Genomic DNA, 20,821 nt, shown 5'->3' on the forward strand with positions numbered 1-20,821 from the left:
CAGAGTAAAAGCCAGAGTTCCGTAAGCCCTGCAAGATTTAGTTAGCCCCAGTTACCACTCTGACCTGTTTTCTTCTCTCTGCTTTGTTCATTTCTTCCACACTGGACTCTTCACTGTTCAGTGAACACACCAGGCACATTCCCTCCTCCGGGCCTTTATACTTATTATTTTACTTGTCTGGAACGGACATTTTTATACCAGGTACCTGTGTGGCTTTCTAGTCACTTTTTGGTTTTAACTGAAGTGTCCCTTAATAGTGAGCCTTTTCCTGATCACCCTACTTAAAAAGCTGCCCTTCTCCACATACTGCTTTCCCTGTCTTACTTTCTTTTCTTTCCAGCCTTGTAATGTTTTTAGCTTCACAGTAATCCTATATATAAGCAAGAAACCATTGTTACTTTACACACAAGGAAATTGAGATTTATAGACGTTTAAGCGCTGTGCATATCACGATATCACATTGCTAGTGAAATAGGGGCAGGGTCAGATTTTGAACCCAGGTCTCAAACTCTACGAACTCTAACTCCAGGGGCTCTTTTGATGCTTTTCAATCCCATGGGTAATTGAGAATTAGGAATTGTAATCATTGAAATTAGAGATTTTTGAAAAGACCTTAAAATTAAGAACTTATCAGTTGCTTGGAAACAAATGTTTTCTGTATGTACTGTGCAAGAAGTTAAAGAATGTTTTCATCCTTTAGAAGAAAACATAATTTAATTTATTAAGATGAGAGCCCTTGCCTTTGAGTGTAATAGAGAGAAGCATTTAAATAATAGCCAGCTGGTAAACATCCGCAATAAAACCGAACCAATGAAAAGTATAGTTCCCTCCCACCACCCACCCTGCATCTTCTAGGTATATGCAATACTTTGGAATTTGTGACACTCTCTAAGACTTCAGAAATTGCCCCAGCTCAGCTGGCTGGTAAGGAGTACTGTTGGGAAGAGCCCACGTGCTGCCGGAACCTGTCTTTCCTGGAATAAAGTTCTTTCCACAGAGGTCTTTAATTATTGGCAGAGGTTTGTCTGGATACTTAACTGTCTAGACATGTTTAACATTCCATATGGTATGTTTCTTTTTTGAAATAGTTTTATATCAATTCTATTTTTAAATTACTCTAAGGTAACATAATACAGTATGATTTTTAAAAATATAGCTTTAGTATCACTATCTGAACCTATAAGACTTCGGGAGGTAATTCAGTTTGGTTTTGGCCTTTATCTTTTTGCATTTAAGATAGTTTTTCATCATATCTTAGTGGTTCAAAATTGGAAGACTTAGTGGTAGAAGGACATTTCAGATTGGTTATTTCTCTGCTCACCACAGTTTAACCTCCACTTTGTAGAAATTTAAGATCTTGAAGTTATCAAAAACAGTAACAAATTTTGGGACTGACAGGTAAATATGACGTATCACTGAGCATTTTATTATATATAAAAAGATAGAATCATAAGAATTTTAGAGCTACATTTAACTCCGTGTGTGTGTGTGTGAGAGAGAGAGAGCGAGTGAGCGAGAGATCAATTAGTATCTAGGCAAAGCTGATAGTTTATATACAGGAAGCCAAGGCATCAGAATGTATATGATATACTAGCATGTAGTAGACATTGGATAAACATTTGGTGAATGAAAGAATTAATTGCATAGTGACCTAGTTACCCAGCTGGCATAGAACTTAGAGCCTAAGTTTCATTGCTTCTAGCATTTTTTGCTTGGCTTACTAATTTTCTAGATTATTAAATAGGGTACATGTTACTACAAGTAGCATCTTAAGAATTTTAAAATGGCTTTTCAAACATCATAAGAAGGGATAGACAAATATTTAAGTGTGCTGAATTACAGTTTTATGTAGAAAAATGAGAGAATTGTATGTCTGGAATTGTTGAAAACTGCTCTTTGGTAGTTTTCTTAGTGACGTGCAATAGGAAGTAAGTTTTGATTAAGAATAGAATTTATTTGGGGCGCCTGGGTGGCTCAGTTGGTTAAGCATCTGCCTTTAGCTCAGGTCATTATCCCAGGGTTCTGGGATCTAGCCCCGCATCCGGCTACATGCTTCTCCCCCTCCCGCTCCCCATGCTTGTGCTCTCGTGCGCTCTCTCTCTCTCTCTGTCAAATAAATAAAATCTTAAAAAAAAAAAAAAATCCATTTAAGACCATCATCTAGCATGCGAAGTATTTCTATACAGCTAAATACCCAGACATGCATCTTCCAGTAGGAAAAGACTCTGTGGAGAGAGCTTTTTTCCAGGAAAGACAGACTCCTCCAGTGTGGGCTCATCTCAGCATTTTACCTTTTTCAGTTTCTGTCTTTTTTAACAGTAGTGTTAGTTATTAACTGGTACTTCTTGTGAAGAAAGCATATCAGATTCCTTTAGTGCCCTGTACCAGCTGTTCTCACAGTGTGACCCAGGGTCTCTTATTCTCTTCTATTGGGTCTGCAAGGTCAACACTGTTTTCCCACTAATGCTAAGACGTTATCTGCCTTTCTTGCTGTCATTCTCTCATGAGTGCCCACTGGAGTTTCCAGAGGTTACATGTGACCTCACCACAGATTGAAAACGTACAGATTTGAGGCTCCAGGTTTGCAAAGATATAAAACAATGGCCTCTCTTCTCACTATATTTCTTATTTTGGAAAAAGAAATGTTTTTTTTTTCCCCATAAAAAACTTTTTCATAAAAATCCTGGTGTGTAATGGGTTTATTGTTTTATTAACAAATAAATATTTAAACAATCCCATTGTCACTTCAGAAATGTTCTCTAAATGGCATAGTGTAGTAAGGAGCCTTTTAGGATTGGCTTTTTTCACTCAGCATAATTCTCTGGAGATTCATCCAGGTTGTATGCAGCAATAATTCATTCTTTTTTATTGCTGAGTACTATTCTACAGTACAGATGTTCCGTGGTTTATTTACCCACTCGCCCACTGAAGGTTGTCTGGGTTATTTCTAGTTTGGGACCATTGCAAATAAAGCTGTAGATATATGTGTGACTTTCACTTCTCTGGAATAAATATCCAGGAGTGCAGTAGCTGAATTGTATGGTAGTAGCATGCTAGTTTTATAAGGAACTGCCACAGTTATCCCAAGTGGATAAAGGGATCCTTAGGTGTAAAAGTTTGACACCCATTGCTTTATACAAAGGCATTATCAAAGCTGATGTGTAACATAGTCAGTAAGAGAGTTTTCTTGTATTGCTATCAGGTTAAAAAAAATAACTTCAAAATTCTCAGACTTTTGAAGACTAAAAGGAGTTATATCCTATTCTTTGTAATCATAGAGCAGGGTCCAGTATCGACTGCTTGGCAGTGCCATAAATTGCAAGGTCTTCTCCTATATGTTTATAAAGTGATATTTTACATTTCAGCACTCTTAACATTTCAGACCCAAGTATGAGCCTGAGAACAAAAAAATTTTTAGTGCATAATATGTGCCAAGAATGGCGAATACAAATGATAAAGAAGATGTTATCTTCACCCTCAAAGAGCTGAGAAGACAGATAAGCAAGAAGGCAAATGTAGTAATTGTTGAAATGAAGGTATGTGTAAGAGCAGCAAGGGCATGAGGGAAGGGAGATGTACTCAGGAGTAGGAGTGGGGCTGGTGGGTTCTGCAGAGCAAGTAGAGTTTGAGTAGGAATTTGCCGGGAGGACACTTGAGGAGAGAGTAGCCTGAGACTCTTGAAGTTGATGAGTCAAAGGAGCCCTAGGGATTTCCCATCTAACCGTACTTTGGTGGGAATCTTTAGCTCATGGCCTTTTTTTTCTGGACTGGATCTCCAGAGTTAAGGACTGGGAGGACTCTTTCTATCTGAATTAAAAATAATCTAAAGAGGGGCACCTGGATGGCACCGTTGGTTAAGCATCCGACTTGATTTTGGCTCAGGTCATGATCTCAGGGGCTGAGATTAAGCCCATAGTCGGGCTCCACACTCAGTGGGGCTGGTGGGTTCTACAGAGTTAGTAAAGTTTGAATAGGAACTCTCTCTCCCTCTCCCCCTCCCCCTGCTCTCTCTCTCTCATGCATGCTTTCTCTCAAATAAATAAATAAATCTTAAAAAAAATAACCTCAAGAGAAATGATCTGAATAACATGTAGTTCTGGAGTTTGCAAATTAACTATGAAAAACCATAGCTCTTCCTGAGAGTCTCTGATGCACCAGGGTGTTCTTGTCTCATAAACCAGGAGGGGCAAGCCTGTTATTCCTAACTAGAGTTAGGTAGGAAACAATGTCTTCTTACTTCCTTTCCAGTGTACTGGGTATTTTTCAAGATATTATTTAAAATATATTGTAAGGGGCACCTGGGTGGCTCAGATGATTAAGCATCTGCCTTGGGCTCAGGTCATGATCTCTGGGTCCTGGGATTCAGCCCTGCGGAGGGCTTCCTACTCAGCACAGAGTCTGCCCTTCCCTCTCCCTCTGCCTCTGCTCTTGCTATGCTTGCTTGCTTGCTTGCTTCTCTCTCTTGTGTGAATAAATAAAATCTTTAAAATAATAATAAAAAAATGTGTTGTAATATTCTCAGCCAATTTAATAACTTCCATCTCTTTACTCTTCCTGGAATATTAGCTAAACATGCAATGTAGTTTGTGAAGATACATATCATACATATGTATACATATCTTTGTATTAGAAAAATATTTAGGACTTGCTTAATTTGCATTTTGATATTTCAGATTGTGCTCATAGGATATCTGAACTCAAAATTATATCTAAACATGGGCATATCCTCCTATAAACATAGATATACTTCTGGCTGCCTAAATGTAGTAAGAGTGCACAAGTAAATTGTCATCTCTGTGGCCACACAGCATGCACTGAACTGCTCTTCTGTGGGAGGTCCAGCTCTTAAGGAGCTCATAGTTTAGTATGAGAAGTAGTATTAGGTGTTGCAGTTAGACTTGCACACTAAGAAGGAATGAAATCATCTGCCTGGGTTGGGAGTAGAGGGAAGGGATTAGGGGTTGGAAAGACAGGATCAGGCTGCCCTTGGTCCTTACAAAATTCATACAACTAAGGCTTTCATGAAATACCTCTCCTCTTTCTTATAATTACTTAATTTGCTCTTGGGTTATTTTGAAGCAAGAAAGAACTAGATTTATCACCCTTATCTCTTGCCAAGTAATTATAAGTTGTTTGGCTTTTTACAAATCATAACATCTGTCTGAACTTCTGTTTATCTTTAATAATGGTAATAATAGCTAATACTTATACAGCACCTACGATGTGCTAAGCACTATTTTATACACTCATTTATTATTTTGTATGTTCATTTTTTTCTTTATGTCAACCCTTTGAAATAGGCACCATGGTTACCCCCATTTTACACACAAGAAGGAAACAGAGACATTTAGTAAGGTCACAGAGCTCGTAAGTGGCAGAGTGAAGATTCGAACCCTCACAGACTTCCTCCAGAGTATGTGCTCTTCAGTACTTGCGCTGCACAGCCTGGCAGTTCTTCAGTCGGTACGCACGAGCACATGCTAGTGAGCTACACAGGGTGATTTTTCACTTAATGTTTGTGTCATGGTAACAGAGGTATCTCGGGGGTGGAAGATAATGCAGTTGTTATTTGGTATTTTAACTGGGAACATGTTATTTTTCCTCATGAAAAGATTTTGTGATAAAGAACTAAAAGTTATTTAGAGATTTAAAAAAATAGCTAAAACATAATAGTCAAGAGAAATGCTTTCTTAGTCATTATGTGGGAGGCTAGAATTGCAGTGTATTTTCTTGAGGAAAAGAAAAATTAGAATAAACACTATCACAAAGAAAGAAGAGCAAAGGATATGTGAGTTTTCTTGCTAACTGGAATTAGAGTCTGTAGACATTCTGTATTAAAATACCTAGTCTGTCTGTCTGGGGTAAATGCTATTTCTCTCCTTAATCTCACATGCCTTGCACTGACGTTTGAAAAGTTATGATGCCCAGAGGATAAAGAACAAGGCTTGTGAGTTACATTTGCTCTCTTAATGTTGGTACCAATAGGAGTTTAGATCACAGGCTGCTCTTGTTATTTTATTAAGTCAATTTTCAAAACAGTGTATCGAAGGTCAGCCATCCCATTTGAATCCTGGCCACCTGCTCATAAGTAATGGCACTTCTTGTTAACTTTGTTAAAATGTTAATATTGTTTTTCTAATAAATACTCTGGATAAACAAAATGATAAATATGTATGTGTGATGGGAGGAGAATTTTCTCATTGAAACATATGTTGGGAGCATTGACTTGGTGTCCTGCCCATTCCGCTCTTGTGGCGGGGAGGCCCAGGTTTGATGATTCCCGCAGCCTGAATGTGTTGTGCCTCGGATATTTTGACCTGCTGCATGCTAGGGAGGTGTGCCAGGTGCTCTGAAGCCCTTGAGGCTCCACAGAGGGGCCCTTGTCTGGTTCCATCTGGCTGACGCCCTGTCACAACACAGCAGTGCTCACTTTTCCCCTTTTGAAAGTATTTCCAACTATAAAGCCAAACTTGAGTTAGATGACCAGTTCTCCTCATCTTTCTCTGTATTCGTATAACAGCCTCCTGTGCATGGCTTTCTTGGAGTATGCTGAATTTTAAATACTGGGTTTTCTTAATTGTCCTCTCCCTACCTCTCCTGTCTCCTTATTCAATGTATAGTCATACTAGAGACTGTAAATATTTACCTAAGGGTGAATATAGACAGCTGCTGCCTCTGGAGTTGACTTTTAAGCCCTGGTGCTGCTGGGGAAACTGAGGGCAGCATTCCTTGCTAGCGGTGCACTGACCTGGGGCCGGGGGGCTGCTTTGAGAGCCTTCTGTAGTTGGACAGGAGACAGACACACACGCACACACAAACTGCTGTTTTGAGTAAGCAAGAACAGATCAAAGTGTTGAATAATACGAGGTGGAATTATAATTTATAACACATTGTACCAATTTAATTGAATGACAGTGGGCTTTTTCCCTAATGCCATAAAGTAGTACTGCACTTTACGGAGTTTGCACAGATGTTATCTATATATGCTATGTAGTTTATCTTTCATAATCTGGGCTACATAGAGAATATTTAAATCATACATATTTTGAAATCCATTTTTTCCAAACATAGTACAGGGCGAAGGTCATTTTTTTAAATAGACACTGAATTATCCTTGAGACAACATTTCAAAGACACAGTCTTTGGTATGGCAATGTAAATGCATAAAATGAGAAGCAAAGAACCATGACTGGGATGACAGATGCAAATGTATTGCATAATATACCTCAATTTGCATTATTAGCATGCTATGTAGATTAATTGGCTTTAAAAACTACCATTGAGCAGCGAAGTGTTAGAGGATTTCAGTCTGTAAAACTGATTCTTGATTCTCTTATGTCACACCATATGCAGCATCTTTGCTTTTAATCACAAGTTCTTCTTTCACCAAGAACTTGGCAATGTTGTAGCCAAGTAGCTTAACCAGCTAGCAAATTAGTTAATTTGTTAGGATTTTATGACTAATTTATCACCTGATCTAAATTTTATTTTTTAACCTAAAAAAGAAGTTAACTAAGTAAAATGATATTGATGGCTTTTAGCCCCTCTTGACTGATACTAATTACAGTTGTGGTTTGTTTTGTTTTTCTAGAAAAACCTTGATTTTAGTCAGATACGTCATTACCCATTAAAGGAAACCATACGTGAAGTGAAAGTCTAACGTATGAAGATACAGAAACTGCTTTGGTTGATTCAAAATGGGAACAACAAGTGATGAGATGGTGTCTGTGGAGCAGACCTCCTCCTCCTCCTTCAATCCTCTGTGTTTTGAATGTGGCCAGCAGCACTGGACAAGAGAGAACCATTTATACAATTACCAGAATGAAGTAGATGACGACCTGGTCTGCCATATTTGCCTTCAGCCTCTGTTGCAGCCACTAGACACCCCCTGCGGACACACATTCTGCTGCAAGTGCCTCAAAAACTTCTTACAGGAGAAGGATTTTTGTCCATTGGACCGGAAAAGACTCCACTTTAAGTTGTGTAAGAAGTCCAGTATTCTAGTTCATAAGCTTCTGGACAAATTATTAGTGTTATGTCCATTTTCTTCAGTGTGCCAAGATGTCATGCAACGCTGTGATCTGGAGGCACATCTTAAAAACAGGTAAGCACAAAATATAAAGGGAAGAGAAGTAAAGTCTAGGGTTTATAAGAAGGTTGGTCAAACAAAAACTTGCTGAAGAGTACCAACAAATCAGTAAGTAAACGGACAAATCAGATACAAGAGACACACAAATAAGTTCTGTGGAACAACATTTTTACATGACAATTTATTAAAAACATAGATACAGAAACTACAGTGAAGAAGTACCTACTAATATTTTTGCTGGTATAACATGAAGCTATTACATTCATGTGGGCAGCAGGGTATAGTGATAGACTTTTTTCTGAGGCAGTTTAGCAGTTTGTTTCAAAAAGTGTGAATGTGAGTATCCTTTTATGTAGCTTATTATCCTAAGGAAATAACCCAAAAGAAGGAAAAATTATGTATAAAGATGTATTCACTGCAGCATTGTGCATAGTTCAATAAATCAGAGTTGATCTAATTAACAGTAGGGAAGGGTTAAAACTACCATAGTACATCAACTCCACGGGATATTATGCAGATAGTATAAACGGTAATTTGGTTGCAACATGGAAATGAGGGTACATGATTTTATTTGCTAGGATCTTATAAAGAATCTGTGTTCAAGGACTAGACTGAATAAGAACTAGGGGTTGGAAAATTTAAAGCATTTAATGGGGATTTTTATTCTAATAAAGCTTTTTATTAAAAGGTTAAGTAATTTATTGAGCCAATTAGTGAGTTTTATAATTTGACATTAGTGAAAGATTTGGTTTTTAGAATTATTTATACCCTTAGGAAGGGTTAAAATATATCTCTATGTCTTATGTATGAAGAATCACATAATATGACAGAAATAAATGTATTGATTTCTGGATTTCAGAGTTCAGCCACTTGTGCAATAGACAGCTAGGATTGCTGTGAAAAATTCACAGTACAATATATGGGGTATCATAGAATTGATGGAGATTATCTAACTTCATCCCCTCACTTTACAAATCAGGAAACTGAATCACAAAGATTTAGAGCTAGTTAATGGTATAGTTAGGCCTAAACTTCTAACACTCTTATTTACAATTCTGATATACTGTGCTGACTTGACCACAGGTCAAATCATGTTCCCTACTACTATGTGGTAGTAAGTTTCCTGTAGACATGTGTATATGTGGTCCTTCTATTCCTAAATAACAGTGTTATAAAATGAGGATACTCATTAGAAATAGTTAAGATATATGAGAAAGAACAAGATGTTTTCACAGTGTCAGAAACATGAAGATTTATAGAAAAATTGTTTAAATCTAGATACAGAGACTTGTGAAAGTGCTTGTGGCCTTAGGTTTCCTTGTGTCCTCAGTCACCAGCAGGTGTAGGATCTGAGCACGACAGCAGAGACCTTGTACAAATCGACACCAGACTTTTGAATGTGGTATTCTGGGTGGGGTCTGCTTACTGAGGTTGAGGAATATCTTAGGCTTGCCTTATTTCTCTCAGTTGGACTATTCCTTTTAGGGAATAGTTTTCTTCTGTGACTCTTTTACGAATATCAGTTAGAGGATGTTAGAAGAACTGAACAAAGTCTCAGTTCAGTTACCAATTATTTTGAGAGCAGTGAGGTAAACATTGCACGAATTTTTAGGAATATTCACTTAACTTAATATGCCTACAAGAATTTAATGTGTAATTGACGTATCATTAGTATTTTGGATCAAGCAGTTTATGTTGGAGTGTAAAAACTTGGGAACAGCACACTGTCCTTTCATTTGTAGGTTGGTAAAGGCTAAGCTTTCACGTCCAGTTGCAAGTTCCATTTCCCAAGTAAGCTTGTTAACATTTGAGCTACTCGTTTAGTCATTTCCAAAGCATCTCAGGCCTTTATAGTGAACGATACATTGAAAAAGGTGAATGATTTGAAAAGGTGAGTGACTGGCTTGATATAAACAGCCAAGAATGATTATTGACTATGAAAAATAAAAAGGCAAATTACAAAGTATAATTTTTATATCCCATTGGAATAGACATGGGTGGAACAGCCTGACCTTTCTCTAGTTTTCAGTTTAAAATGTTGATGTTAAGTAGTCCCTGCAAGCGGAGCACAAATTAGAATCTAATGCTGGCTTTTGAATTGTCTTTACTAGTCTTTGAATCCCTTTGCTAAAAACTGACATTCAGCTAACATTTCTTCATTTAAATGGTTAATCTATGTTCTGGTATCGGTTGCTGAGAAACTAGCCACCCCAAATACAGTGACACAAAACAAGCATTTGATTCTGCTCATGGATTCTGTGAGTCAGGAATTCAGACAGGGCACAGCAGGGATGACTTGTCCCTGTTATGTGTAATCTGGGCCACAGCGGGGAAGAACTGAAAGCCAAGGACCAAAACATTTGGAACTAGAGAATCTACTTCCAAGATGGCTTCTTCATTCACATGGCCGGCACCCTGGTGGAGAAAACCAGAGGTACTGGCTCAGCTAGGAAAGCCTACAGGTGGCCTTTCCAGCATGGCAGCCTCAGGGTATTTAAAGTTTTTATGTAGCATTCAGTGTTTCAGTGAATAAGGCAGAAGCTAGATGGCTTTGTATGAACTAACCTTGAAGTCACATATTATCCCTTATGCTGTCACTCTGTTTTGAAGCAGTCCACTCAGATTCAATGGGACAGGGGACCTGGGCTTCACTTTGTGATGGGAGGAGGCCAAACATTTGCGGCCATGTTTTAAAACCAACCCAGACAGGCAACTGAGTGATACCATGAGTCACAGAATATGATTATTCTGACTGTGGCATCTCTGCACACAGTCTCACTCATTTGAAAGAAATTGATAAGTTTCTTATCAATTCATAGAATTTCAGGGGCACCTGTGTGGCTCAGTTGGTTAAGCATCTGCTTTTGGTTCGGGTTTGTGTTTCAAACATTCTTGCCAGCATTCTTTTCTTATGTATAATGTAAAAAGCAGATATATATATTTGCAAATCATATGAGAGTATGAGTATCCAGAATATATAAAGAATTTTTACAACTCAACGAAAAAGCAAGTAATCTACAATTTTAAATGGGTGAAAAAATTTGAATAGATATTTCTCCAAAGAAGATTATTTAAATGGCCAATAAGCATGTAAATAAATGCTCAGCATCAGTAGTTGATTTTCATAATGGGTTTTTTGTGTGTGTGTAAGTTGTAAGCATCCTGTATATATTTGGATACTAGAACCTTATTAAATATATCGTTTGCAAATGTTTTCTTTTGTTCTGTTGATTGTCCTTTCACTTTCCTATGCTCTTTGAAGGACAGATGGGTTTAATCTTATGAAGTCCAGTTTCTCTGTGTTTTCTTTGTTTGCTGATGCTTTTGGTGTCATGGCCAAGAAATCAATGCCTAATCCAAGGTCACAAAGATTTATACCTGTTTTCTTCTAAGACTTTTATGGTCTTTGATCCATTTTTAATTAATTGTGATTAGAGAACATGCTGTGTATAATTCAGTCCTTTAAATTTAATTAAGGCTTTTTTTTATGACCTAGCACATGGTCTATCCTGGAAAATGCTCCATGTTTACTGAGGAAGAATGTGTTTTATGCTCTTGATGGGTGGAGTGTTCTATAGATGTCCCGCTGGTTCTGGTTGATTCATAGTGTTATTAAAGTCTTTCCCTGTTCTTCTTTCCCTGTTCTTATCTGGCCATAATGGTTCAATCCATTATTGCAGGTGTGGCATTGAAGTCCTAAACTATTATTGTTGATCTCTCTATTTCTTCTTTAATTCTGTCATTTTTTCCTTTATGGACTTTGAGGGTCTTTTGTTAGTTACATTTATAATTGTTACAGCTTCTTGATAGATTGAACATTTCATCACTGTAAAATGTTGTTGGTCAGTAGAAACAATTTTTTTTTAAGATTTTTTTGTTTGTTTATTTGGCAGACAGAGACATCATAAGAAGGCAGAGCGGCAGGCAGAGCAAGAGAGGGGGAAGCAGGCTTCCTGCTGAGCAGAGAGCCTGCTGCAGGGCTCAGTCCCAGGACCCTGATAACATGACCTGAGCCGAAGGCAGAGGCTTAACGCACTGAGCCACCCAGGCGCCCCTAGAAACAATTTTTTTGTCTCAAAGTCTGTTTTGTCTAAAATTAGTATACCTACTCAGCTCTCTTTTGGTTATTATTTGCATGGTATACCTTTTTTTCTTTTAATTTTGACCTATATGTGTCTTTGAATCTGAAGTGTGTCTCTTGTAGACACACTTACAGTTGGATCTTTTATTTTTTTTTTTTTTTTTTTAAATTACTTTATTTATTCGAGAGAGAGAGAGAGAGAGAGAGAGAGAATGAGAGGAGAGGTCAGAGGGAGAAGCAGACTCCCCATGGAGCTGGGAGCCTGATGTGGGACTCGATCCCAGGACTCCCGGATCATGACCTGAGCCGAAGGCAGTCGCTTAACCAACTGAGCCACCCAGGTGCCCCCTGGATCTTTTATTTTTTTTATCCATTCTGCCAATCACCAACTTTTCATTGGAGTGTTTAATTTATATTTAAATATATTTATTATATTATTTATATTTATAAGTTTATTGTATTTATCTATATTACTGATCAGGCCGGATTTATGTCTGCCATTTTGCTACTTGTCATTTTTTTGTTTCTCTGTTCTTCCATTACTTCCTTCTTTTGTATTTATATGTATTTTCTAGTATTCCCTTTTAATTCCTTCATCATTTCTGTTTACATATATATTTTTAATTGTTTTCTTAGTGGTTGCCGTGGGGATTATAATTAACATCTTAATTTATAACAGTCTAGTTTAGGTTAATACAAGCTTAATATCACTAGAGTAAAAACTTAGCTCATAGATAGCTCATTTCTTCCCCATTTTTTGTGCTGTTGATGTTATACAAATTACATCTTTATACATTATATACCCATTGAAACAATATAATTATTTCTTTTTGCAGTTGTCTTTTAAATCAGATAAAATAAAAAAGTAGTCATGAAACCAAAACTACTTTTTTTTCAAGATTTTATTTATTTATTTGACAGAGACAGTGAGAGAGGGAACACAAGCAGGGGGAGTGGGAGAGGGAGAAGCAGGCTTCCCGCTGAGCAGCCCCATCTGGGGCTGGATCTTGGGACCCTGAGATCATGACCTGAGCCCGAAGGCAGCCGCTTAACAACTGAGCCACCCAGGCGCTCCCCAAAACTACTTGTATGCTTTTATGTTTGTGTAGTTACCCTTACCAGCGCTCATTTCTTCATGTGGATATGAGGTACTAAGTACCTTCCATAGCAGCCTGAAAGACTTCCTTTTGTGTTTTTTTGTAGGGCAGGTCTGATAGCAACAAACTTTTCATCTGGGAATGTCTTCATTTCTCCTGTTTTTGAAGGATGTATTTTCTGGTTGTAGGCTTCTTGGACAGTGTTTGTTTATTTTAGCACTTTGTGTTTACCACAGCCTCCTAGCATCCATGGTTTCTGAAGAGAAATCAGTTGTCAGTCTTACTGAGGTTCAGATGTATGTGATATGAGGTATTTTGCTTTTGCTGCTTTCAAGATTCATCAAATTCAGCAAGATTCTGGTTATGTCTTCAAATATTCTTTCTGCCCTCTTCTCTCTCAAAAATGACATATGCCATTTTTGTGGGATTCCAATTCTCCATATATTAATACTCTTGTTAGTATCTCAGAGGTCCTTGAGATTCTATCCTTTTTTTTTTTTTTTTTTTAATCATTGTTTTTCTTTCCATTCCTGAGACTGGGTAATCTCAATTGACATATCTTCGAATTCATGGATTCTTTCTTCTGCCTGTTCAAATTTGTTGTGAATTCATTTTATTTATTATACTTTTAAACTCCAGAATTTCTATTTGGTTCTTTACTATAACTTATATTTCTTTATTGACATTTTTATTTGGTGAGACATCATTCGTATGTTTTCCTTTAGGAATTTCCTTTAGGAATGATTTTGTCTGTTCTTTGAACATATTTGTAATGCCTGATATAAGTCATTGTCTGCTAAAATCAATGTCTAGGCTTCTACAGGGATAAGGTTTCTGCTATTTTTTTTCCTATATATGGGCCATACTTCCTTGTTTCTTTGCATGTGTCTTAATTTTGTACTGAACGCTAGACATTTTTAATAAGGTCTCTGAACACAGAGATTCCATCATTTTCTTTGAATAAATGCACTCCAGATTGCTACAGAGCTTTGACTAATTTCCAGAGCTCAGAAAGAGTTGGTTCTGGTGATTTTTGCCACAGTTCTCATTCCTTTATGGAAAAGAGGCTTTTCAGACATTCTTTTTTTTTTTCTATTTTTGTGCATTTTTATTGGAATTCTAGTTAGTTAACATGCAGTGTAATTTTAATTTCAAGTGTACAATATAGTGAATCGGCACTTCAATACAACACCCTGTGCTTATCACAAGTGCCCTTTTAGTACCCATCACTTATTTATTTTTTATTTTTTAATTTAAATTCTAGTTAGTTAACATGTAGTGTAATATTGGTTTCAGGAGTACAATTTAGTGATTCATCACTTACATATAACATCCAGCGCTCAACACAGCAAATGCCCTCCTTAATCCTCATCACCCATTTAACCCATCCCCCACTCACCTCTCTCCATCAACCCTCAGTTTGTTCTCTGTCGTTAAGTCTCCTATGTTTCACCTCCTTCTCTTTTTTTCCCCTTTCCCTATGTTCCCCTATGTTTTGTTTCTTAAATCCCCTATGAGTGAAATCTTTTAATCTGACACTACTAGATCTTAAATCAAGTTAGTTCAATGTAATTTCTTCCTGAAGAGAGCCAGAATAGTGGGAATACAAGCATAACCTTCAGCAGGAAAGGAAAATTTGGCTCTGCTTGCTGTAGGAGCGTTCTGGTTTTATTTAAGAAAGTTAAAAGACACACCAGTATATAGAGATACCTCCATAGGGCAGTATAGCCCTCAGCCTGTGGCAAGTCACAGTGTCCTTTTTAAGGGGCAGCCCACTGTCTCAGAGCTCTCTTTCTGCCCACATTGTGTCAACACATGCCTACTCTCATCTAATTAAATGTTGCATGCATTTCTTTTCTACTTTTATTCTTTTTTTCCCCCAAAGCATTCATTTAATCATGAAACAGACATGGATACAATAGAATCAAGGAAAAGAATGTATCAAAACCTTTTCACTTTTATTAAAGATTTTGACAATGTGAGCTTTTTAAAATGTCAGTACCTTCTATTTGTTATACAATAAACCTCTACTTCTAAGTAGGAGACATAGGCCATTTACAGCAACCATCTTAATGTGTAAAATAATTCTGAATTCTTTCTATAAAAATGTTTGGTGGGGCGCCTGGGTGGCTCAATGGGTTAAAGCCTCTGCCTTCGGCTCAGGTCATGATCCTAGGGTCCTGGGATCAAGCCCTGCATAGGGCTCTCTGCTCAGTGGGGAGCCTGCTTCCTTCTCTCTCTCTCTGCCTGCTTCTCTGCCTACTTGTGATCTCCGTCTGTCAAATAAATGAATAATATCTTAAAAAAAAAATGTTTGGCTGGGGTGCCTGGGTGGCTCAGTGGTTTAAAGCCTCTGCCTTCGGCTCAGGTCATGATCTCAGGGTCCTGGGATCGAGCCCCGCATCAGGCTCTCTGCTCAGCAGGGAGCCTGCTTCCTCCTGTTTCTCTGCCTGCCTCTCTGCCTACTTGTGATCTCTCACTCTGTTGAATAAATAAATAAATAAATAAATAAATAAAATCTTTAAAAAAAAAATGTTTGGCTAAAATATGAAACACCTTTGCAACAAAATTGGCAATGTAGCTTAAGTAAGATTTCAGAAGTGTCCCCTGGAAAAAAAATGGGAATATTTCCTTTTGCCAGATAAACTCTAAACAGTTCAAGTTAAGATCCCATAAATTAGACGAGGCTAGAAAGGAGCTTCGTGTTACTAGAAAAGAACACCATGTAATGTGTACTTCTTCCATGTCAAACTGACAACTACGTAATGACAATGACTTATCATACATAAGAAAAGTAGAATATGTTCTTCAGAAGGAAATGATATTCCGAGATAATTCTTATAAGCAAATCTCTTATCGAAGTCTTGAATAGCTTCAGAGAACATTATCACAGAATGGGCAGAGATCATTTCTATGATGTTAAAGGATTCCCTTATTTTAGATACCCTCCATAAATAGAAACACACATCAAGTATCAACACTTGTAAAACTGATCCTCTGAATGAAACATTTCTTTACTACCACACAGTTCCTGGCTGCATTTGGATGCAAAGTTTTAACTCGTGCTAATCTGGACAAGCCCAGGTGGGGACTGATCTGGAGTCTTAGCAGATACTCCTGTCCCTGGGCTCACACCGCTGCACACTGCTGGTGGGACCCACCTGGGTTTTCTGCTTCCTGCTGACAGACTGAGTATTGTAATGGTTTCCTACAGGCCTTCAAAGTACTACACTTGAATTTAGGTTTCTTCTCTTTTTTTTGTTTTTGTTTCTTTGTTTTTGTTTTTCCCTACTGGGGATTTTATCTTCACTTCTTTTTTAATGTCTTTAACTTTACTTTTTCTCATAGGGAAATCTACATCATGTTTTCACTCTCATTAAAATCAGAATCACCCTCAGATTCTTCACCAGATGCAGAGTCTAGATCAGAGCGATCTGCACTGCCGCCGCTGTGGGTCTTCCTCCTTTGTATTGCAGCATGCACTGATGCTTTTCTTGTCCCTGAAACACCATGAAAATCCCCTTCCTCCAGAATCTTACCCAGATCTAAATAATCACTGGCTATGCAGCAGTTGGAGCTGTGGGGAGACTTAGTCATTGTTCTGTTCACTGTTGCCCCATTTCCCTTTGCTTTGATCTTGAGCTTCCTCTGCGTCCCATGGTGATGATTCAAGTTGCTTCACTGATAAAGCCAGCGTGACTCTTAAGTCTCCCCGGCAGAGCTTGTCATCCAAAGCCATCCTTTTCTAGGGGTTTCTCTTATAGTGGAATGTCTTCTTTCTGGAGACTCTTCAGTTTAGGTTTTGGTGTTTCTAATTTTAACTCCTCTGGCGATGTCTTATTTAAAAGTGCAGTTGCAGAACCAAAACCATCGCCACTGTCAGAGTCCTCAAACTATGAGTAATTGACTGTTTGTTATGCCTCGTGGGCCAGAGCATGGCCCTCTTCAAGACTGGAAATAGGTAGTTTTCAAAGTCTTGTTGATGGCAGTGCGGTTTCAGTGCCCGCTCACAGCCAGACACCGGAGCTCTGCGCCCCCTGCCACCAGCCTTCCAGTGATTACCAGCCATCCTGGTTCTATTCATTGTTAATATTTCCTGCACTAGCCTCCTGCTACATTGATCTACCTGCTTGAATGATCCAAGTTATACCCCCGATGCCAGTTGTGGTTTGTAGTGGTGGTGTTAAATGCTCCATTTAAAAAGATGCATTGATTTTGTTGTTTGTGATTTTTGTTTGCTTTTTAATTTTCACTAAGTACTTTCTCATTCTCATATTCTCTGATTGTGCTTCTGGACACCACTTTGTGAAACAAATTCACTTTGCCCTAGAAAAAGAATTCCATAAGAATGAATTTAGGAAAGGGGCACCTGGTTGCCTCAGTCAATTAAGTTTTCACCTCTTGGTTTCGGCTCGGGTCCTGATCTCAGGGTCCTAGGATCAGCCCCTCATCGGGCTCCACACTCAGCACAGGAGTCTGCTAAAGATTCTCTTTCCCTCTGTCTCTGCCCCTCCCCTGCTCTCTCTTTGCTCTCTCTCTCTCTCTCTCAAATAAATAAATAATCTTAAAATAAAAAAAGAATGAATTTAGCATGATGTAGTGGAAAGAACAGATGTCTTTGGCATCAGCTCTGAGTTTGTTTGGATTTTGACTTTGCAACTTAATAGCTGTGGGACGTTGCCTTAGTTAAGTGTCAAGTTTCCCATCTGTAAAATAGGGATAACAGAGTGGTTGTGAGGATTCAGTGAAATGTGGTATATAGAGGTCTTTCCACGGTGACTGGCACAGATTAGACACTCAACAAATGAGTCTTCCTTTCTCTTTCAGTTCCAAATGTTTACGGACTGGAGGAACCATGGCTTTGAGCTGTCTGTGGTCAAGAGCTTTTTTCCAGGCCTGCTCTGATTTACTCATTCCCTAACTGTCTTTTAAAACAATTCTTTTGAGGTATATTTCACCTACCATACAGTTCATCTATTTTTAAGATATGCAAGTCAGTGTTATTGAGGATACTCCCTGAAGTCTGCAGCCATCATCACAATCGAATTTTTAGAACATTTTCAAAGAGAAAGCCCGTACCCATTGCAGCCATGCCCTAGATGCCCAGGTTGTGAATGGTCTGTCCCAATCCTCATTTCCCCTCAAGCCGAGTCAGTTTTAGTGTGCAGTTTTTAATAGAAGGCATACACTGTGTGAACAGAATGCTTGTACCATAGTCTGGGCTTCTGCCCTCATCACCGAAGGTGTTCTCTCTAAGGTTACCATGACCTTTTAACTGCCAAAGCGAAGTAATGCTTTTTGGGTCTTATCTTATTGGCCTCTTTCATGGCATTTGCACTACTTGTCATTTTTTCTTTGTTGACGCTCTTGCCTCCCTTGTGTAGTTTGAAGTCTTTCTCTCACGGTCTCCTCCTGGCTAGACGTTCCGTCTCTGTGTGCATAGCTGCCCATCTGTTTAAAGGTGGGTGTTGTACAGTCCTCTGTAACTTTCCCGAGTGCTGGATGAGTGCGTTCTTCCATATTTCTCTGTGATATCACATGAAATACCTTTATTTAGTCCCTCTTAGCAATTTGCTGTCCCACTGGGATGTAAGTATACCCGGTTCTTTACCTCTCTAACAACTTCAGGTTTCCACTTTTAAATTTATCCTTGGATAAGATAAGAGGGGCTTTATAGTTACTTAGTTTGTAGGATTTTGTATTTGTTAGCTAGGCTCTTTCCCAGCTGTGCACATTCTGCTTATGTTTCCTTCCCACTTCCTGTTCCTAGTCTGTTTCCCCATCGAAGACTGGCTGTTACGCATATGGATACCAGTGTGTGATATGCATTTGGGGAATTGAATCTTTACCTATATTTTTAGTCTCAAGTATTTTTTTATGATCCAGTTTTTGTCACCATTTTTTAATTGAATGAAATAGTTTTAAAATGCATTTCTCATTAAATCTACTTACTTGACAAAAATTTTTCTCAATGATACAATTTTCCAAGTTACTTGTCAGATCCTTGCAGGAACATTTCCTGGAGTGCTGCACAACAATGCAGAAGGAAAATCATTTGTCCTCTTTCTTAATAAGGTGATGAGGAAATAGGGAATGAGAAAAAGCTGAATAAAGAAATTCCATAGCAATCTTTTTCAAGAACTTGAAACCCACAACTTATCTTTAGTTTGTGAGGGGAAATTTATTACTTTTACAGCGAAGGGATAGCTTCCAGTTTTCAATAAATTTAATCCTATACTTGATTTTTAAATGAAATTTGAGGTTTTAAAAAATATTATCATTGAATGAGGTCTGCAGGCCTAGGCATAAGACCGCCACCCACCATACGCAGCCTCTTGGGCCTTTGCTCTGCTTTTCTGCAAGTGGCAGAGCCTCAGATGTATTGCTCCTCACTAATAAATGAATATGTACCCTTGGCCCTGAGAGCAGAAAGGAACAGTGTTACTCAAGGTCCAAGTCTGGATGCAGGAGCACATTGTGGAAGAAGACTGCTGTTTCTACTCCTGTTGAGGAGTTAAGCCGTCCCTATGAAAAAGGGGTTATGCAATCAGGATCTCAGAATAGTATTTGCAGTGTACCGTCAGCTGTGCTGGTGTATTTCTGGGACTAGTATATATCTGAATACAGGTTTTTATTGAAGTATTTTTTGAGACACGCATGAAGCCACTATTTGTGCCAACACCTGTTTTAAATTTGCTACACAGTGTGGTAGGAACTTAGTTTGAGCAGAGGTTAAAATCAGAATTACATACCACTTGTGGATTACCTCTAGGTGAGTTTGGCATTGAAGCAGTGGCTATTCTGTTGTTGGGGCACAAGCTGTCCATCATTTTTCCTTTCAAATCATCTGGGAACCCCCTGATGCTCTCTTTCTAGATGTCCTGGAGCTTCTCATCGGAGACTTGCCCTAGAAAGGAGGAAAACTGGTAAAGCTCAGACAGAGATTGAGAATGAAAACGGAACCACTATAATAGATCTTCCAGGTACTTTATCCCTCGAAACGGACTGTTCAGGGACAGGCACAGCGCCTGCTGAGCGCAGCTTGACGTCAGCGTCTCTGCCCACGTGGCCTGAGGAGCCTGGCCTGGACAATCCCGCCTTCGAGGAGAACGCGGCCACTGACAGTATGTGCTCTTCACTTTGCTTTTGCTTGTCATCTGTTTTCAAATCAGATATTTCCTTTCTTCTCACTACTCCCTATTACTTTCCCTACATGGGGTGGTTTTTTTTTCTCTCTCTTCAACAAATAATTTTACTGAGATATGCTTCACATACCACATATTCACCCTTTAAGTGTACAAGTCAAACAGTTTGCAGTTTAGAAACAGAAAGTGAGTCTTACCTTGAGGCTGGTTATCCTTCCCCTGCCCCTCTTCTGTTGTAGTCCATGAATTCACTGGTCATCAACAGGCTTCTTTTGTTTGTTTGTTTTGAAGCCTGTTGCTTCTTGACTAAGAAATCCACAGCATCAAAGAACAAAAATAATACCTCAGCCTAAGTGCTTATTCTGTGTCAGCACTGTGCCAAGCACTTTACATATATTAACTTATTAAA

General features: G+C 38.5%; 1 protein-coding gene and 1 pseudogene across 3 annotated transcripts in view; one reads left to right on the forward strand and one right to left on the reverse strand.

Annotated features, from left to right (window-relative positions):
* Positions 1-20,821, forward strand: part of LNX2 (ligand of numb-protein X 2) — an 80,635-nt gene that overhangs the window by 36,658 nt on the left and 23,156 nt on the right. For both annotated transcript variants that reach the window (XM_080798416.1, XM_080798415.1), the window contains exons 2-3: positions 7,592-8,104; positions 20,144-20,391. In XM_080798416.1, coding sequence (XP_080654542.1) covers positions 7,698-8,104; positions 20,144-20,391 — 655 coding nt within the window. In that variant the 5' untranslated portion in view covers positions 7,592-7,697. The remainder of the gene's footprint in view (positions 1-7,591; positions 8,105-20,143; positions 20,392-20,821) is intronic.
* LOC308339810 (RAD51-associated protein 1-like) lies at positions 10,361-17,204 on the reverse strand (annotated as a pseudogene). The gene is made up of 2 exons: positions 16,560-17,204; positions 10,361-10,504 (listed from the first exon to the last, which is right to left on the reverse strand). The product of its transcript is annotated as an RAD51-associated protein 1-like (transcript).

The sequence above is a fragment of the Martes martes genome, assembly GCF_963455335.1.
Source record: "Martes martes genome assembly, chromosome: 3".
NCBI classification, from domain to species: domain Eukaryota; kingdom Metazoa; phylum Chordata; class Mammalia; order Carnivora; family Mustelidae; genus Martes; species Martes martes.